The 20,007-nt window shown below is 47.2% G+C and overlaps 1 protein-coding gene across 5 annotated transcripts in view; it reads right to left on the bottom strand.

The window, feature by feature from the left end:
• Positions 1-20,007, bottom strand: part of DDC (dopa decarboxylase) — a 152,641-nt gene that overhangs the window by 59,219 nt on the left and 73,415 nt on the right. For all 5 annotated transcript variants that reach the window (XM_066585026.1, XM_066585025.1, XM_066585028.1 and 2 more), the window contains 2 exons: positions 2,654-2,797; positions 92-158 (listed from right to left, as the gene is read on the bottom strand). In XM_066585026.1, coding sequence (XP_066441123.1) covers positions 92-158; positions 2,654-2,797 — 211 coding nt within the window. The remainder of the gene's footprint in view (positions 1-91; positions 159-2,653; positions 2,798-20,007) is intronic.

The following is a 20,007-nucleotide window of genomic DNA, read 5'->3' as shown; positions in this document are numbered from 1 at the left end:
TAATACAAGGATACAGTAACATCAGGTGCCATACATCATTAATACAAAGGTCATCTGCTCATTAAGGCGCAGTAATAAGATGGATGCTTACAAATAGGCCCCAGTTCCATTAAGTTGTCAAAAGAGCAGGATGAGGTTGTCCCCAAGGTGGCGCAGACCTGCAAATATACCAAAGAACATGTAGAATCAAGGAAAACGTAATGAACACTTCAAGTGTTGGAGTACAGAATGTAGGTGTGCTTTGTCCTCTCTAGGTAAGGCGCGGCAGGTGTACGGGCGGTTGGGGAACGCCACCATCTTTATGACGGTCGCCCCACCTGAGCAGTGAGGAATCCTTTCCTTGTTGGACCGACTGTCTGTATTATTGTGCTTGTAAATAGTAGCTTGTGTGTAATAAGGGTCCTGACTGCATGCGGATGGGCATCGTTGGGTATTGTTGGGTATTGTTGGGTATCATTGGGGCCCGATCGCCCCTTCAGATATTTAAGGTTTTAGAATTCGCCACATGATATTTAATGGGGACAATTATCCCCACTGAACCTCCAACACCCATCTGTATTAGATAGACACTCATGTTGTCCATAAGCCGGGACCGACTGCCACAAAGTCATAGGGACTGAGGAGTTCCTTATCTGGACTTCAACTAAATGACCCCTGGGGTCAAATATATAGATTTGGGGTGGATTATCCTTGTAAAATTCTGCCAGTAGGTCTTCTGATGAAAAGCTGCCACATGTCACATTATGTCATTCGGTAAAGGTCAGCAAGTAGAGCCCCACTCCAGACGGGCTTCCAGAGCCCCCAGGGATGGTGTCAGCACCCTTGTGTCCTGTGCGTAGGTCTTCCTTAAATATTGTGCTTTGGCTAACAGCAGCCAATAAATACCTGACTCCTAGTTAGGACTTTGCAGTGTTTTTGGGGGGGACGGCCCCCCACCCCTGACTGTTCCCACCCCTCTCACATAAGATCTCATGCTCCAATGACTAGGAGTTTCTTAAAATGTTGGTGAACTGCCTTCTATATGGAAGTATTAACTGATCACCTACAGGGGTGGACAAAAGTATGGATACATCGTACAAAATGCACGCCTTAAGTTACATGCAATGATAAATCATATTCCAGTAAGACATGTAGAGACTGATGTTGAGTGGAGGTAATATGACACAGATGGTGACATCTGCCCAAGCAACTAGGCACCATTGGTCAAGGGTTTGAGCCACTCCCCTGCTGTTACCAGCCAGCTCCCAAAACCACCCAGAGCAGGGCAAGAGGTGAAGTAAACGCAAATTTGGCAGGAAAACTCTCAACTAAGCAGGGGTCAAAAGGACAGCTCAGTGCTAATGATTAAATCCCATGCATTTCGTAGCAGTTTCCATATTTTTGTCCACCCCATGTAGATTTTATGTTCTTTGCATACACTAATAGCAATATAGACATAATTACTATATTCTAACCTACCACCTATTTTAGTGAACATTTATTACCAGTCTACTTGTCCAGCTTCATACACGACATGTCCAGTACTGAGGACAACGAGAACAAGTTTGTTCCTGGCCCTCACATCAAGTCCATATGTGCTTACTGAGCATTCCATAGCTGGGGGCATTCATATAAGGTCTCTTTGCTGAAGTAACAACAAAAACATTCTTCCATCCCAGCCCCAACCCCACCCTCACCTGGTTGCCCTCTGTAGGTCTCCTCTGTGTGTTGCAGCCATGGTCATGCAGTGCAGCACCCCGTCTGAGACTTATCAGCCACCATCTTCACAGTGAGATCTTTAACTTTCAAAATTATCCCATGATACATCAGCCCAGCATTAGCTAGAGGCCGGGGGGAGGGGGGGTTTAGGAAAGATTCCTTATCATTACCTTCTATATTCACCTAAATAGGCTACAGACCATACATATACAGTGAGGATGAGCTGTGATCTTCTCTATTGGACCTGTGTGACAGGAGCTGTGTGATCATCAGTAACTGTGACACAAGTGCTTCTATCCCCCTCTAGGTCGTTTCTGAGGTAGGGTCTATGAAAGAGCATCACAGAAACTGACTTGGAGAACCCCAAGTAGATCTGAGCTGGTCAGAATTGAGATCACATGACCATCGAAGGAGAAAGAGGCCAGGAGCTTCAGATAGAAAGAAGTAACTATCCAAGGTAATATTATTTACTTTGGGGAGGTTTTTTTATTCATTCCTTATGTAGCTATCCCCCAAGTGGCCCTTTAAACACAAGAGCTTTAGTGAGATCAAGCACTGAGTTTGGGTAGTAACGCCAGGCTTTCCATCTTTGAAGTCCAATGACTAAACTTTCCACTATTCCGGCCAATCACAGTCCAAAGTTTGGTGCTCATTAATGGAAACCTAATCTATGAAGCTCAGAAACCATCCTTCTTGTGTGAGTTCCAAACTTCTCCCGGAAGTACTGTAGCATCAGCACAAGTGCCGTACCGGACTATCGGATAACATGTGGGCTACCACTTTGTGACTGAGTGGTTGTTGCTCTTAGAGCTACAATAGATATGGGATTGGTGATTGTCTGGCACTGGACACATTGGACAAACTGACTGACTAGAAAGCTGATGTGTAGAAAGTTACTGGTCCATTCTGCTGAGAATTGTGTCTATGAAGAGTGTGTGAGCGTGAATACACTTACAAACACGGGGAGCAGACCTTCTGCCTTGTCGGCCTCTAAAGCTCTCTTGAGGGCCTCTCCACGGGCTACAAAGTTCTCATCCGATTGAATCTTCTTCATCCTCACCCCACTGATCAGTCCAGCCCTCTCCACAGATGAGTGAGCCTACAAGTTAAATATAGTGATTTTACTTTAGAAATGCCTTATAAAATCTGGGTTATTAGTAAAACTTACCGAAGTCACGGCTTATAAATGGCTCGAATTGGTCATTGCTGATCAGGACCCCCACCATCTTTACAACTTGTGTCAAGTGAACCTACATGTGTTGTGCCATGATGAAATAAGATGACATTATATTACTGGCATTGCAGTGCTTTCTAGTGATTGGTGTCCAGGAGGTCAGGCCCGACCAATCAGCAAGTTGGAAACCACTTTAGGCCACTTTCACTTGGCCAAAAAAATCAGGTGAGATTTTTTTTTTTTTATGGTGGCATGTCCTATGTTTGGGCGTTCCCTTGGAAAGCATTGCCTATTGTTTTCAATAGGGCCAGAAAAAGCATCACAGAAGGTGTGAGGAGCGCACAAGTGCAATGCGAGGTTTCCCAATGATAAGACATGTCGATGCAGCTTCAGCCACGACGGAGGATCGCCACTTCCCCAAAGTGATGCAAGCTGTTTGACACAAAAAATGCCTTGCAGAAAAACTGTATGTTGGTGAGCTCGATATCAGGCCAATGTCGCACTCATCCATGTGACATTAGCCTAAAGGGACACTGCCAGAGGAAGGTTTACCTCCATGTTAACGGACATCTAGTCACTTGTACCGGTCAAAACCTACCAGTTTCTTTTTGAATTATCAGCCTCCGTTTCTTCGCGGCCGCGTGATACGGCTGAAACACTCTAAACCGCCCTCACAGGGGCCAGAAATGCTGGTCGTGGTGGAATCGCTGTGGAAATTACGCAGAAGCCACGAGGATGGAATTTCAAAAATCGCCTTCACAAGGTCCAAAAATTTCCACCACGAAAATCACAGCATTTTTTGAAATGCTGCAGATGCAAAAGCCAGCGATCAGCTGCAGATTTAGGCCTTTTTCACACAACTATTCTGCTGCGAGAAAACATCGGCCAAAGATCACGGCCGTCTGAAGCGTTGGATTCCAATTCTTTCGTTCAGATGGGCAATGTTTAGCCGCCGAATTGTTGCACCCAGCAAAGACAGGTCTTGCTCTATCTTTTAGGCGCAATCAGCCGGCAGCTCCCATAGAAGCCTATGAGAGCTGCCAACAAGGGGAGGGACTTGAGCAGCGGCTAGCGCTGCCACAGTCCCACACCCTCCCTCTCCCTCCCTTTGCTGGCAGCTCCCATAGGCTTCTATGGGCGCTTTTATTGCCACGATCAGCTGGCAAAGGGAGGGAGGGGGGAAGTGATCCGGCTGTGTGAATGGGTGAGAAGGTGCGATATTTAGCCGCAGCTTTCTCTTGCTCATGCGCAATGCCCATGTGAATAAAGCCTTGAAGTACAAGGGCCAAATCCCACAGCAGATCTGCAATTCGATAAGCGGCCAAATCCACATTATTTAGGTACTGATTTGGCCATTGTGGATGGGGTGCGGTTCTTGCTGCAGGCTTTCCGTGTGACGGTACCCGGACTCCCCGAATAAAGGAGCCGCCTCCCTGGGGCCCGGAGGTCAGTCTACGCATTCCATAGACATGTATAGAGAAAGCCATCTGCTCCACAGAGACTCTAGGACTTGGATGGGCACAGGCTGGTCCTGTGATACAACTGAAGAACGTTGGCTGATGCAGTAATTGAGGAGTGAAGCCATTTGTAAGATTTTTTTAAAACTTCACAATTTATTGGATTCCATTAAAAACCATGACCGAGTCATCTGGAAGCGCTTCCTTAAGAGGTTGCATAAACCTCTAAGACTGCAGGCATTATTTATGCAGTTTCTATGAATGGTTGACAACTACTAATACATACAGATCCCCCTTAGTCAGACGGGATAAAGGCGCTCGCCCCCTAGAGGTAACTCATTAGCCATGTAAGGCGGCATCAGCCGGCGCCGTGCCGTCCGCAGGAGCTGTCACATCCCATCTCTTATCAGAGTCTCTGTACAAAGACCAAGGCCCTCAACAAGCGGCCTGCGGCTACAAGGACGGCGCGCGGGCAGCTGCGCTTTCAGGAGATAAGACAGAAGCCACGTCTCATGCCTTCCATGGCCTGAGGCAGCGTCAATAGATGGCTAATCCCACTTGTTATTACACAGGAGGTCTGCAGCAGAGCAGGTTCTCCCTTCATCCCACATCACAGCTTCTGTTTGACCAGCCTCACCGCAATAAGCGGCTGACATTTAACGAGCACATTCATTTTTATTTGGATCATTATTACAGAAAAGAAGCGGACAAACGGAGAGGAAACCGCGCCGACTTCAAACGACACGGCTACTTGGTAATGTCTCTGGATGATTGGAGATTTCCTGCCGACACCTTTATGAAACGGCTTCAATTAAAACTAAAAATATACATTGGAAACGAGCAGTGAGAAGGTTTCATCGCTTCAGTCAGCGGACCACACTGCGGCAGTTTGGAGAGGAGTACCTGATTGGTTAGCTTCACACGACCGTATGCGTTCTTACGTTCGCCCACAAGCACCGTATAAACCACATGAATGAAGAATTGCCACAACCGAGTCCCAAACCTTAGCCGTGTATTTTCAGCCATTCACGCGGGTCGCTGCTGAGTATCGGCAGAATCTATGAAAAACATCACTGTAAAATGCTCAGAATGGCCAATAACCGTTAAATCGGGCCAGCTGCGTTCTTTTCCCAGTGTTGTATGCTGGGTAACTCCCTCTCCCTCTCTTTTTTCCAGTTTCTATCAAAATCTATGGGAGCTTCCTGCGTATCTCGGCAAAGGTAGGGAAAGAACAGGTTGCCACGGGAGGTGGGGAGTTCTCCTTCAATGGAAGTCTTCAAACAAAGGCTGGACAGACATCTATCTGGGATGATTTAGTGATTCTGCACTGAGCAGAGGGTCGGACCCGATGTCCCTGGGGGTCCCGTTATTCTTGGATCTTGTCGCCACTGGAATTGTGGGTGGCGACAAGACACAGTCTTCTTGACAGGCTGGCCATTCCCCCATCAGGTCCTGGCACTCACAAACAGCACCATAGCCGGCGCTGGAGTGCGCTGCGTACCCAGACAGTGAGGGAGGGGCGGCACACTGGCTTCCCCGGCCACCTGCCTGCATTGTGCAGTGGTCGGTGGGACTGAGTGAGCGGCGGTAGAGCCGCTTCCCCTTGGCCCTCCCTGCACTCAGCAGTGGCGCCGGATTCAGGGGGGACAGCGGCGGCTGCCGCAGCACTGCAATGGCACAGTGAGTGGTGGAGGGAGGGGGAGGCTGGAGGCCAGCAGCAGACAGTGAGGGAGCGCCGGGGGCACCAGAGCCACTTCCCCTGTTGCCTTTCCTGCACTCAGCAGCAGCTGCGGACACAGAGGGAGTGGGGACCTGCGGGGCTGACAGGAAGCCAGCAGCAACACTAAAACGAAAAGACCTTACAAGATTGAGCCAAATCGGGAGCTAGGGGTGTGACAGAGGCGTTCCTCCTGTAACACCCTTAGCTTCCGGTGGCGTCAAGATACAATAATACCAGGGGTCCCTTCCAACTCCACCATTCATGTGGCTAAATAGCTGTGTAGTGTACAGAAGTTGATGTGCACATGTTCTGGAAGTTTCTGAATGATCTATGTAGTCTTATGTTTATTTCCTATGTGTTACATGTAAGTGAATATGATGTGTATTACACCTTTGCAGCACTGAATGGGTTACTGTCTGGGTTATGTCTGGAAAAGTATCTATTTGTAGGTCATGTGACCTTGTTATATATATATATATATATATATATATATATATGTGATTGCAAGGTGCATGATTGGGTCTTTTGTCTTTGGCTTTGTGATGTCTGTCCTTCCTAAGAGTTTTGGAGAGGAGCTGGCCTTCACACAGACACCTTCAGTCTGTGTGGGGGTGAATATGGAAGAGGCTGAGAGGATAGCTTGTGAGTGTTATGGACCGATTCTTCCTTACTTGGAGGATTAAGAGAGAGAGAGAAGCCCAAGTAACTGCGAGTCCCCAGCACGCAGCGCTGAAGTGTATGTTTCTGCTCTGTGAGCGTGCGATGGTAGAGAGTTGCTGAGTGTTCATGAAAGGTGTCCGGGAACACAGATACACCGATAACTAGGCCTGTGAAAGTCCCTCTGTCCTCCAATGTTTCCTCCCTGTCACACCACGTGTTCGTCTACACTAAATGTATTGCCGGTGGATGTCACTTATTACTGAACTGTTACAAGTTGTGTGACCAGTAAACTGCTTTACTGACTGTTTCCGTTTCTGCCTTTAAACTTCAACTCTGCTTACGTGGACTCTTTATTCCATCATCTGGAATTCACCGCAGAGGAAGGAACGGTTGCGTCACCCGTGACAAAAGGACTAAGATAAACCACCAGTGGGTTTTCCTATTAAAATAGTCTGCCCTCGCCCCTTGGACATGTCCCTAGTTACGCTCGGGGTGGGAGATGGTAGAGCTACTGTGACAAGTGAACTACTCTAGCCTCATTGTCTCCTAGACTGGGGCCACTCCTTGGACGCTGAACCTGCGTAAATATGGTTGTGTGAATAAGGCCTAAGGGGGTTTTCAATGTATTCTTTTCAAATAGTTTTGGGCCTCCCGTCCCCAAAACAATATATAATCAATTAACTCTCAGTGCTGCCTGACCATCACTATGGTTCTGTAGCTCCATGGCATTTAATAGGTAACATCACTAGGCCAGAAGACCTGGTGACTTCCGGTAAACCTGTCACAAAGCCTTCTAATATAGAAGCCTCTAGCAGGTTTATGGGATGTCGCTAGGGACATCCCCGTTGGGCCTTATATTGGCTGCAGTGATCATGTGAGTAAACAACCACAGAAGTAAACAGAAGACCGAAGCAGCAGCGCATTGCCACCACATCCCCCAATGCCACCAAACCCTTTAAACATTCCCAGCTTCTACACTATGTTGCTGGTTATAGTATAAGCTATGTGCGTTTAGATCTAGTATACCCTCTTTGCTTTCTGTATACTGTTCCTAGTTCAGCTCGTTTCTTGTCCATGTAGTCTTGTTCTTGTGGTTATTTTTAGTCCAGCCCTTACTTTTTAGCCTAGTAGATATAAATACTGAAAGTTCCACCAAACTGTCTTTATCTTCCTTCTTAGTTCATCTTTGCTGATTTTGGTTTACTTGTCTCTGGATCTTTTTTTTTTTTAAACTCGCTTTATTTACACAAATAAAATGGTACAGTACAGATTATGATGGAGGTTGCCAATCATATAACATTCAGCATATTATTTGTGTTCTGTACATTGAAGGATACCACAGTAGGGGAGTAAATTTCTTATTGAGAAAAACATGCAAAATTCTCGGGTATCGTAATCAGCGATTGTAACTTATTATCTGAAATTGGAAATAAAACAAAACTAATTAAACTAAAACGGTCTGTGCTGGTCTTATTATTTCGATAAGGTTATATTGGTCCAGTGGGTAATGTAGAGTGTGTGTCTAGCCAGGGGCCCCAAATTTTTTCATGTTTATCTGGGCACCCCCTATTTTGATATATGATTTTCTCGTAAGGGATTATGGCGTTTACTAGTTGGATCCATTTTGTAATTGATGGTGGTTCTGCGGCCATCCAATGCATGGCCACTGTTTTTCGGGCTAGGAATAATGCCTCTTTAAGAAATATGCACGTGTATTTTGACCATGTCTCTTCTTCTAATAGACCGAATAGGATTATTTGGGGGTCTAAGTTTATGTTGTATGGGGGTATTAGAAGTTGGTTTGTGAGAGAGACTACATTGGACCAAAAGGTCTTAATGTGCGGGCAGTCCCACATCAGGTGCCAGAAGTTCGCGTCTGGTTGACGGCATCTGTGGCAGGAGTTCGAGTGGTTGTTTCCCATTTTAAATAGACGGCTGGGGGTCAGGTATGATTGATGAATAATGTATAATTGAATCAGTTTATTATTTATAGCAGGGGAGACTGACAGATGGGATTCCTCTATTTCCTGCCATTCTTCAGGTGTCAGGGATGGGATGTGGAGTTTCCATTTGTTGAAGATTGGGAGTGGGTTGGGGCCCATTTTAGCTGAGAGTAGGTGTGTATATAATGTCGAGATTAAGCCCTTGGGGCCCTGTGACTTGAGAATCCCGATTGTAGGGTATTTTGAAATTTGGGTCGAGGCCGGGGGAAATTGGGTGTTTAGCGCATGTCTCAGCTGGAAGAACCTAAATAGTTGCAGATGTGGGGATTGCAGCTTCTCGCGCAGCTGGGTAAACGTAGGGAACATTCCATCAGTGTATATGTCTCCCACTGAAAGGACTCGGAGATTGATCCAGTATGAAATGTCTGGAACGGGGTGTAGGGCCATTAGGCCAGGGTTATCCCAAAGAGTTAAGTCCGGCATCACATCTCGGTATCTCTAAAGTGATTTAGTCTCTCTCCATACACTAAGTGCCAATCTGTGTAGTGGTAGAATTTCTGATGAATTTGTGCAATCTGGGAATTCTAAATAATTTAATAGATTATTGCCTGTTACTTGCATTGCTAAGTATTGATCTGCTATGGGCATCTCCTGGTTTAAGAACCATGACTGGATATTTCGTAACTGTCCTGCTAGGTAGTATAGCCGGAGGTCTGGTACGGCCATTCCTGCTTGGTCTTTTGGCCTTTGCAGTGACGAAAGGCTCAGTTCGGATCGGGTGGAGTTCCATATAAATGATGTGATGAGTGAATTGAGGGATTAGAAGAAACGTTTTGGGACCTGAAGTGGCATGTGTTGTAGAATATATAAGCATTTAGGTTGAATTACCATTTTAACCAAATTTATACGGCCTGCCACTGATATAGGTAGTTTAGTCCATTTCCTGAATTTATGTCTAAGGTTTTCCTGTAGGGGTACAATATTGTCGTCTATGGCATTGTGATAGTCCCTAGACATAATTATTCCTAAATATTTAAACTTAGTGACTACGGCCAGATCATATCTAGATACCCAAGGGTCGTTTTTGGGGTTGAGTTCCGTGTAAAGGATTGTGGATTTGGTCCAATTTACGTGTAATCCGGAGAGTTAGGAGAAATTATCTATATGGTTCATAGCTCTGGAGAAAGAAATATCAGGGTCTGACAGGAAAAGTATAGTGTCATCTGCGTATAGGCCTACCTTACTTTCAAGTGTTCCCCATTTGATGCCCCAGACATTAGTGGAGGATCTCAAACGGATCGCTAAGGCTTCTATGGCTATAGCAAACAGAGCTGGGGATAAGGAGCATCCTTAGCGAGTACCTTTTGAAAGTGGGAATTCGGCTGAGGGAACGCCATTTACTACTACGTTGGCTTTCGGGGACTTGTATATTGTGTTGATCCATTTTTAAATTTGGGGCCAAATCTGAAACGGGTTAAGCAGGCCTCCAGGAAACTCCATTCCAGGGAATCGAAAGCCTTTCTCCAACAGAGAGGGAATGACTTCTCCCGACACAATCATTTTGTTCATCACCTTCTGAAGTTCGCATTAACACACAATTATTTTGTGTTTATTGGCAGATTTCTCCACCAGCTCAGGGCCACCGCGATGGGGAGCCCATGCGCCCCATCATATGCCAACTTGCTCCTGGGCTGGTGGGAGGATAAATGCGTCTTCGTAGAATCTAATGATCTCTGGACGAGTCAGATTCTCCTCTGGGTGAGATTCATTGACGACATTCTAGTATTATGGAATGGAACAACAGAGACATTTAATGAATTCGTTAGAGCCCTGAACCACAATGATGTCAATTTGCGTATAACTTCTGAAATACAAGTTGAGACTATTGCATTTCTGGACATAAAAATCTCAAAAACAGAAGAGGGGACCCTTAAATCTACCCTCCACAAGAAGGAGACGGCGACGAACAGCCTCTTATCCTGGCAGAGTGCACACCCCTTCACACTAAAGAAAGGAATACCGAAGGGGCAGTTTCTCCGGATTAGGAGAAACTGCTCCTCGGAAGATGATTTCACGGTTGAGTCCCGTAAACTTAAAAAAAGATTCCACGATCGGGGCTATCCCCCTGACATTATCAATGAAGCTTATCAGGCAGTAGCCCCAACTAAAAGGGAAGAACTACTGTTATCACGACCAAAAAAAAACGGATGACAGTATCAGGATCATTGGAACCTTCGATGAAGGGGTCCCAATGATGCGAAAACTGCTAAGTAAACACTGGCATATTCTGAAAGATGATCCAGACTTAAGAGACATCCTTCCGGAAACACCAAGCCTCACATTTCGTAGGGGGAGGAATCTAAAGGATAGGCTCATTAAGAGCCACTTACCACCAGATACGGGACCTAAGACATGGTTAGGGGCGAACATTCCAAACGGAACTTTTCCATGTGGAAGTTGTTCAGTGTGCGAAATGATTCAGAAGGGGGTGGATTTTCAAAGTGTATCCACCGGTCAAAAATTCAAAATCAAAGAATTTTTCAATTGCAAATCGAGCCACTTAGTATATCTCGCAACTTGTACTTGCCCACTAAATTATGTGGGCAAGACAACCCAACAATTGCGACGGCGCATTCAAGGACACGTGGGTAACATCAGGCGAGGTGAGAAGACCCCTCTGGCCAACCACATGCACCAACACCATGAAGGAGATATTAATCAACTAAAATTTCAGGCTATTGAATCAATTCAATCACATGGCCGAAGAGGAAACCTTGATAAGCGATTACTTCAGAAAGAGGCAGAATGGACCTATAGGATAGATTGTATGAGAAAGAAAGGAAACCTAGAGGTCTAAATGAGGTACTAGCCTTCTGTTCTTTCATCCAGAAACAGTGACCAATTTAACTATAAAAACAAGTTCAGGACTAACGGGTGAATCAATATAAGCATCATCCAATTTTGAAATAGTGTTTGACGATAAACTTTCCTATATATGTCCATTAGACACTCTCTATAGAACCAACCCCCCCCCGTTACATGGACCAAGAAACCACCTTACCCAGTTTTTCTGGGCACATATCTTAGATACATAAGGAGTTAATCATATATGCAATATTTGAGATTACTAAGAAATCAAAAGCTATACCACAATCTGCAATCATGCACTTGGGGGAGATACTTACCTTCAAACATACGGTATCTCCATGATCATAGACTGATACAACTGAATCGGTGGTATAAGGCAAGAAGTGTCTGGTTCTTTTGATTAAGAATAGGCACGATCTTGACAACAATATACTGTAGAGCGCCCTGCTATGTGTCACCACAAGAAGACGGTATATCGCAAATTTAAAACCAAGATTAATTTCTTTTAAATAATCATCAAGCACAATAATAGTCTAAAATTAATCCTTTATTTTAACATAAGCGACAGACAAACCGCAAGAATTCATATGGTGACTTAGTTAGTAGGCGGCGCTAAAGCATTGATCACTCCTTTTATGTATAATGATGCGCGTGTATACCTGATAAGACGGCTAACACGGCCGATCATGTGACCACTGAGGAGACTATGTAATCCTACCCAGACGACCATCCGATGACGTATCGAGTAGGCGGTACTAATGCACGGGCATCCTCCTACATTCCATTAATGACGCGCCTATACATCTGACGTAACCAGGCTGACGGCCAATCACGTGACTTATCAGGGGATGATGCAGCTCCCCACATGACCGAGCCGTGGGTGGAGCCAGCCAGACAGGCGTCCTACCGGCAAGTGGATCCCGAATAGTATTTGTCCTATAAGGCTCATACTTAAAATTTTGGTAGCGTGGCATGTTTCCTTTCTTTCTCATACATGTAAAAAAGCTAAGGATGGCTGATTTAGCTTAATACTCCAGAAGAATACCAATGAAGCGGGAGGTCACATGATAATAGTCATGTGACCCCGGAAGTAACCACTGTGTTCCACGGTGCTTAAATCACTGTCATCTAATGTCATTACGGCAGATCAGATGTTACAAGGGGCTAAGTTATCATGCCCTTATTGGGTAGTTTCCATGTACAGTGGCTGGATAGGATCATGCAAAAGATCGGGCATCTTTTATATACAGACCCATTGAATGATTATAACAGCATTTGATTGGTCAGCAGGTACACACCCACGGGAGGGGAGTGTCGCACTAGGGCTTTATAAGGGAATACCTGGCTAACTGCACATCAGATGCCTCCAGCCTACCACTAAGGCTGGAGCTGCTGCCAGATCCTCAGTTTGTTGTTTTTTTGAATTTGCTTACTACCTCCTGCAGCGGGGTCACTAGTGATTAGTACTGGTGCCTGAGCTTCTTATAAGGACTTTAGGTGATATACCGACACCCTTATGCAAAGGAGGGTTTGCAATAGAAAAGAGCTTAGGGTCAGTATCTGAGAAGTCAGGCTAATAAACCATCTTGGAATAAGACAGATTGTTATCTAAGTTCTAAATCAGCTCTTGATTGGTTTCTGGCATTCCATCTCCGTCTAGAAATAAACACGAGCGGATGTGCACCTTAGCTGTAATCAATGTAAATGACCATGACAGATGATCTTTGAATTGTACAGCATAACCAACTTAAGATTGAGTGTGTAAACGCTATCTATGTTATCTACGGCGTAACCAACTCAAAATGTATTTTTTGAGAAGCTATACGCTGATAAGTGACCTACAGCGTATATAACTCAGATCTTATTGAATGGTTAGACGCTTGCTATTTGATCTTATTCACTCTGTACAATTAATCCAAAGGCATACTGGATTAATGTACTTATAATAGAGTGTTTGATCCTCTGGTTCTCTTGATCTGGTTCTATGTGCACGGCAAGATTGCTCCTGATGATTCGCGGAAGCGACGAAACGCGTTGAGCTATATAGAACAGAACCATTAGAGACTAACTATTTCTCTTTATTCTTTTCAATATTAAATTACAGAGTAAGGATCATAACTAGTGTAATCAGATTTATGTATACTAGAGATGAGCGAACGTACTCGTCCGAGCTTGATATTCGTGCGAATATTAGGGTGTTCGGGATGCTCGTTACTCGTAACGAGTACCACGCGATGTTCCGGTTACTTTCAGTTTCCTCTCTGTGACGTTAGCGCGCTTTTCTGGCCAATTGAAAGACAGGGAAGGCATTACAACTTCCCCCTGTGACGTTCAAGCCCTATATCACCCCCCTGCTGTGAGTGGCTGGGGCGATCAGATGTCACCCGAGTATAAAAGTCGGCCCCTCCCGCGGCTCGCCTCAGATGTCTTGTGACTGAGTTAGCTGAGGGAAAGTGCTGCTGCTGGTGCTGCTGCAGGGAGAGTGTTAGGAGTGAGTGTAGGCTTCAAGAACCCCAACGGTCCTTCTCAGGGCCACATCTATCTGTGTGCAGTACTGTGGAGGGTGCTGTTAGCAGTGTTGCACAATTTTTTTTTTTCAAAATTGGCTGTCTGCAGAGCATTGCGCCCTGCAGTAATAGTCCAGGGACAGAAGTGGTGGTTAGGCAGGGAGAGTGTTAGGAGTGAGTGTAGGCTTCAAGAACCCCAACGGTCCTTCTTAGGGCCACATTTAACCGTGTGCAGAACTGTGCAGGCTGCTGTTAGCAGTGTTGCATTTTTTTTTTTTTCAAAATCGGCTGTGCAGAGCATTGCGCCCTGCAGTAATACTACAGGGACAGAATTGTGTAGGCAGGGCCAGAAGACATATATTATTGATTGAATATAGTCAGTGGGCCTTTTCTTTTTTAAAAAAAGGGAAAAATTCTATGTGCCCTGCCTCTGTCAGTCCTCAGCGTTCTGTGTACGTGTGTGGTGGCTGGAGATAGTAAAAAATTCATACGCAGCCAGCTACGTTTAACAGCAGGCTTGCGCCAATTTATTTCCTGCCTTCCTGGGAAAAATCACCGCTCTGCTGCACTTCATATAACTGCATTTCTGTGGAACAGATTTCTTATCTGATTGAATATAGTCAGTGGGCCTTTTCTTTTAAAAAAAAGGGAAAAATTCTATGTGCCCTGCCTCTGTCAGTCCTCAGCGTTCTGGGTACGTGTGTGGTGGGTGCAGAACGTTAACAAAAAACATACGCAGCCAGCTACGTTTAACAGCAGGCTTGCGCCAATTTCTTTCCTGCCTGGGAAATCAAATCACTGGTAATACACCATGCTGAGTGGTAGGGGTAGGCCTATAGGATGTGGACACGGGCGAGGACGCGGAGGCCCAAGTCAGGGTGTGGGCACAGGCCGAGCCAGTGCGGTGGCCAGGGGTAGAGGCAGGGCCAGACCGAATAATCCACCAACTGTTTCCCAAAGCACCCCCTCGCGCCATGCCACCCTGCAGAGGTCAAGGTGCTCTACGGTGTGGCAGTTTTTCACAGAGACTCCTGAACCGATGAACAGTGGTGTGCAACCTTTGTCGTGCCAAGATCAGCTGGGGAGGCACCACCAACAGCATGCGCAGGCATATGTTGGCCAAGCACCCCACAAGGTGGGACGATGCCCGTTCACCGCCTCCGGTTTGCACCACTGCCTCTCCCCCTGTGCCCCAACCTGCCACTGAGATCCAACCCCCCTCTGAGGACACAGGCACTACCGTCTCCTGGCCTGCACCCACACCCTCACCTCCGCTGTCCTCGGCCCCATCCAGCAATGTCTCTCAGCGTAGCGTCCAGACGTCGCTAGCGCCACAGTTTGAGCGCAGGCGCAAGTACGACGCCACGCGCACGCACGCTCAAGCGTTAAACGTGCACATTGCAAAATTGATCAGCCTAGAGATGCTGCCGTATAGGCTTGTGGAAACGGAGGCTCAGTTCCCAGTCGCCACTACTTTTCCCGATGTGCCGTCCCAGGCCTGCACGACCACGTCTTCCGCAACATTGTACGCGCCCTCACCAACGCGGTTACTGCCAAGGTCCACTTAACAACAGACACGTGGACAAGCACAGGCGGGCAGGGCCACTATATCTCCCTGACGGCACATTGGGTGAATTTAGTGCAGGCTGGGACAGAGTCAGAGCCTGGGACCGTTCACATCCTACCCACCCCCCGAATTGCGGGCCCCAGCTCGGTGGTGGTATCTGCGGGGGTGTATGCTTCCTCCACTAAACCACCCTCCTCCTCCTCCTCCTCCGCAACCTCTGTCTCGCAATCAAGATGTGTCAGCAGCAGCACGTCGCCAGCAGTCGGTGTCATGCGGCGTGGCAGCACAGCGGTGGGCAAGCGTCAACAGGCCGTGCTGAAACTACTCAGCTTAGGAGAGAAGAGGCACACGGCCCACGAACTGCTGCAGGGTCTGACAGAGCAGACCGACCGCTGGCTTGCGCCGCTGAGCCTCCAACCGGGCATGGTCATGTGTGACAACGGCCGTAAGCTGGTGGCGGCTCTGCAGCTCGGCAGCCTCACGCACGTGCCATGCCTGGCCCATGTCTTTAATTTGGTGGTTCAGCGCTTTCTGAAAAGCTACCCCCACTTGTCATACCTGCTCGGAAAGGTGCGCCGGCTCTGCGCACATTTCCGCAAATCACACACGCACGCTGCCACCCTGCGGACCCTGCAACATCGGTTTAATCTGCCAGTGCACCGACTGCTGTGCGACGTGCCCACACAGTGGAACTCTACGCTCCACATGTTGGCCAGACTCTATGAGCAGCGTAGAGCTATAGTGGAATACCAACTCCAACATGGGCGGCGCAGTGGGAGTCAGCCTCCTCAATTATTTACAGAAGAGTGGGCCTGGTTGGCAGCCATCTGCCAGGTCCTTGGAAAGTTTGAGGAGTCTACCCAGATGGTGAGCGGCGATGCTGCAATCATTAGCGTCACCATTCCTCTGCTATGCATCTTGAGAAGTTCCCTGCAAAGCATAAAGGCAGACGCTTTGCGCTCGGAAACAGAGCCGGGGGAAGACAGTATGTCGCTGGATAGTCAGAGCACCCTCCTGTCTATATCTCAGCGTGTTCAGGAGGAGGAGGAGGAGCATGAGGAGGATGAGGAGGAGGGGGAAGAGACAGCTTGGCCCACTGCTGACAGTACCCATGCTGCTTGCCTGTCATCCTTTCAGCGTGTATGGCCTGAGGAGGAGGAGGAGGAGGAGGAGGAGGAGGATCCTGAAAGTGATCTTCCTAGTGAAGACAGCCATGTGTTGCGTACAGATACCCTGGCACACATGGCTGACTTCATGTTAGGATGCCTTTCTCGTGACCCTCGCGTTACACGCATTCTGGCCACTACGGATTACTGGGTGTACACACTGCTCGATCCACGGTATAAGGAGAGCCTTTGCACTCTCATTCCCGAAGAGGAAAGGGGTTCGAGAATGATGCTATACCACAGGGCGCTGGTGGACAAACTGATGGTAAACTTCCCATCCGACAGCGCTAGTGGCAGAAGGCGCAGTTCCGAGGGCCAGGTAGCAGGGGAGGCGCGGAGATCAGGCAGCATGTACAGCACAGGCAGGGGAACATTCTCCAAGGCCTTTGCTAGCTTTATGGCTCCCCATCAAGACTGTGTCACCGGTCCCCAGTCAAGGCTGAGTTGGCGGGAGCACTGTAAAAGGATGGTGAGGGAGTACGTAGCCGATTGCAGCACCGTCCTCCGTGACGCCTCTGCCACCTACAACTACTGGGTGTCGAAGCTGGACATGTGGCCTGAACTCGCGCTGTATGCCCTGGAGGTGCTTGCTTGTCCTGCGGCTAGCGTCTTGTCAGAGAGGGTGTTTAGTGTGGCTGGGGGAATCATCACGGATAAGCGTACCCGCCTGTCAACCGACAGTGCCGACAGGCTTACACTCATCAAGATGAACAAAGCCTGGATTTCCCCAGACTTCTCTTCTCCACCAGCGGACAGCAGCGATACCTAAACAATACATAGGCTGCACCCTCGGATGGAAGCATCGTTCTCTCTCACCATCCAAAACGGGGACATTTCTGCTTCATCAATCTGTGTCTAATATTCCTCCTCCTCCTCCTGCTCCTCCTCCTGAAACCTCAGGTAATCACGCTGAATGGGCAATTTTTCTTAGGGCCACAAGGCTCACTCATATAATTTTTCTAAACAATTTTTATACGTTTCAATGCTCTTAAAAGCGTTGAAACTTTAACTTGAACCAATTTTTCGTTCAACTGGGCTGCCTCCAGGCCTAGTTACCACTTAAGCCACATTAACCAAAGCGATTAATGGGTTTCACCTGCCCTCTTGGTTGGCCATGGCCAATTTTTTGGATGTACATTAGTACTGTTGATACAGCAATTTTTGTGGGCCCTCGCCTACAGTGTAATCAAATTAATTTTTAGCCCACCTGCATTACAGCTGACGTTACATCCGCTGTGTTGGGCAATGCAATGGGATATTTTTATGTACCGCCGGTGGCTTCCTGGCACCCACCCATGCTGTGGGTCCACAGGGAATTATAAATGCATCTGTTTCCACTTCTAAAGAACCCCAGTCAGACTGGGGCATGCAGTGTGGGCCGAAGCCCACCTGTATTACGCACGACATTACTACCTCAGCTGTGTTGGGCAATGCAATGGGATATTTTTATGTACCGCCGGTGGCTTCCTGGCACCCACCCATGCTGTGGGTCCACAGGGACTTCACAATAGGGAGTTGTACCTGCCTGTGTCTATGAATTAAAAACCGCGGTCTGACTGGGGCATGCAGACACCTTGACAGAATGAATAGTGTGTGGCACATAGGTTCCCCATTGCTATGCCCACGTGTGCAGCTCCTGATGGCGGTGGCACAGGATTATATTTCTCATTGCTTCTGTACAGCATTGTGGGCTACCGCCCCGCCCCTTTTAAAGAGGGTCGCTGCCTAGCCGTGCCAACCCTCTGCAGTGTGTGCCTGCTTTTCCTGTGGCAGACGCACTTATAAATAGACATGAGTGTGGCGTGGCATGAGGGCAGCTGAAGGCTGTGCAGGGACAATTTGGTGTGCGCTGTGGACACAGGGTCGTGCAGGGGGGGTTGGGCAGCATGTAACCCAGAGAAGTGGCAGCGGAGTGTCATGCAGGCAGTGATTGTGCTTTGTTGGAGGTAGTGTGGTGCTTAGCTAAGGTATGCATTGCTAATGAGGGCTTTTCAGAAGTAAAAGTTGCTGGAAGGGGGGGGGGCCCACTCTTGCCGGTATTGTGGCTTAATAGTGGGACCTGTGAACTTGAGATGCAGCCCAACATGTAGCCCCTCGCCTGCCCTATCCGTTGCTGTGTCGTTCCCATCACTTTCTTGAATTGCCCAGATTTTCACACATGAAAACCTTAGCGAGCATCGGCGATATACAAAAATGCTCGAGTCGCCCATTGACTTCAATGGGGTTCGTTATTCGAAACGAACCCTCGAGCATCGCGATAATTTCGTCCTGAGTAACGAGCACCCGAGCATTTTGGTGCTCGCTCATCTCTAATGTATACCTACAAACCAGCCTAAAAAAGGCAGGAATAATATACGTTGCGTTAACGTTATTGGAGCTGGTGGGAAGCCACCACACGTACTTAAGAGAACCTGCTAAGTAAAAACAGTCACAGCAGATCTTCTATATATAAAATTAACTGACATGCTTCGTCAGGTATACAGTAGCTAACACAAGGCATCATCTGCACACCTATTATTACAAAAGTTCTTTTATGAAAGCCCTTTGTTTCGTATAGGATTTTAGATTATAGTATTTAATAAAAGTTAAGTTTTAACTTGGGATTCCAGACTGTGACGTTATTTAAGTACTTACTGATCCCCTGCAGCGGTGATTTTTATGGTTCATAGCTCTGGAGAAAGAAATATCGGGGTCTGACAGGAAAAGTATAGTGTCATCTGCGTATAGGCCTACCTTACTTTCAAGTGTTCCCCATTTGATGCCCCGGACATTAGTGGAGGATCTCAAACGGATCGCTAAGGCTTCTATGGCTATAGCAAACAGGGCTGGGGATAAGGGGCATCCTTAGCGAGTACCTTTTGAAAGCGGGAATTCGGCTGAGGGAACGCCATTTACTACTGCGTTGGCTTTCGGGGACTTGTATATTGTGTTGATCCACTGTTTAAATTTGGGACCAAATCCAAAACGAGTTAAGCAGGCCTCCAGGAAACTCCATTCCAGGGAATCGAAAGCCTTTCTCATATCTAGCGATACGAGGGCCCAGGGCATATTATGCTGTCTGCCTAGTTGAATGGCTGTCTGAACTCTGCGAATATTGATCGTAGTGGACTTTCCTGGCATAAAGCCGGTCTGATCAGAGTGTATTATGGATAGGATTACTTGGTTTAATCTGGTAGCTAGAATTTTTGTTAGGATTTTATAGTCTACGTTCACTAGGGAGATGGGGCGATAAGAGTTACAATCTGTT

Source organism: Eleutherodactylus coqui, chromosome 12, assembly GCF_035609145.1.
Source record: "Eleutherodactylus coqui strain aEleCoq1 chromosome 12, aEleCoq1.hap1, whole genome shotgun sequence".
NCBI lineage: Eukaryota > Metazoa > Chordata > Amphibia > Anura > Eleutherodactylidae > Eleutherodactylus > Eleutherodactylus coqui.
The sequence above is the reverse complement of the archived record's forward strand: the minus strand, read 5'-3'. Positions and strand labels throughout refer to the sequence as shown.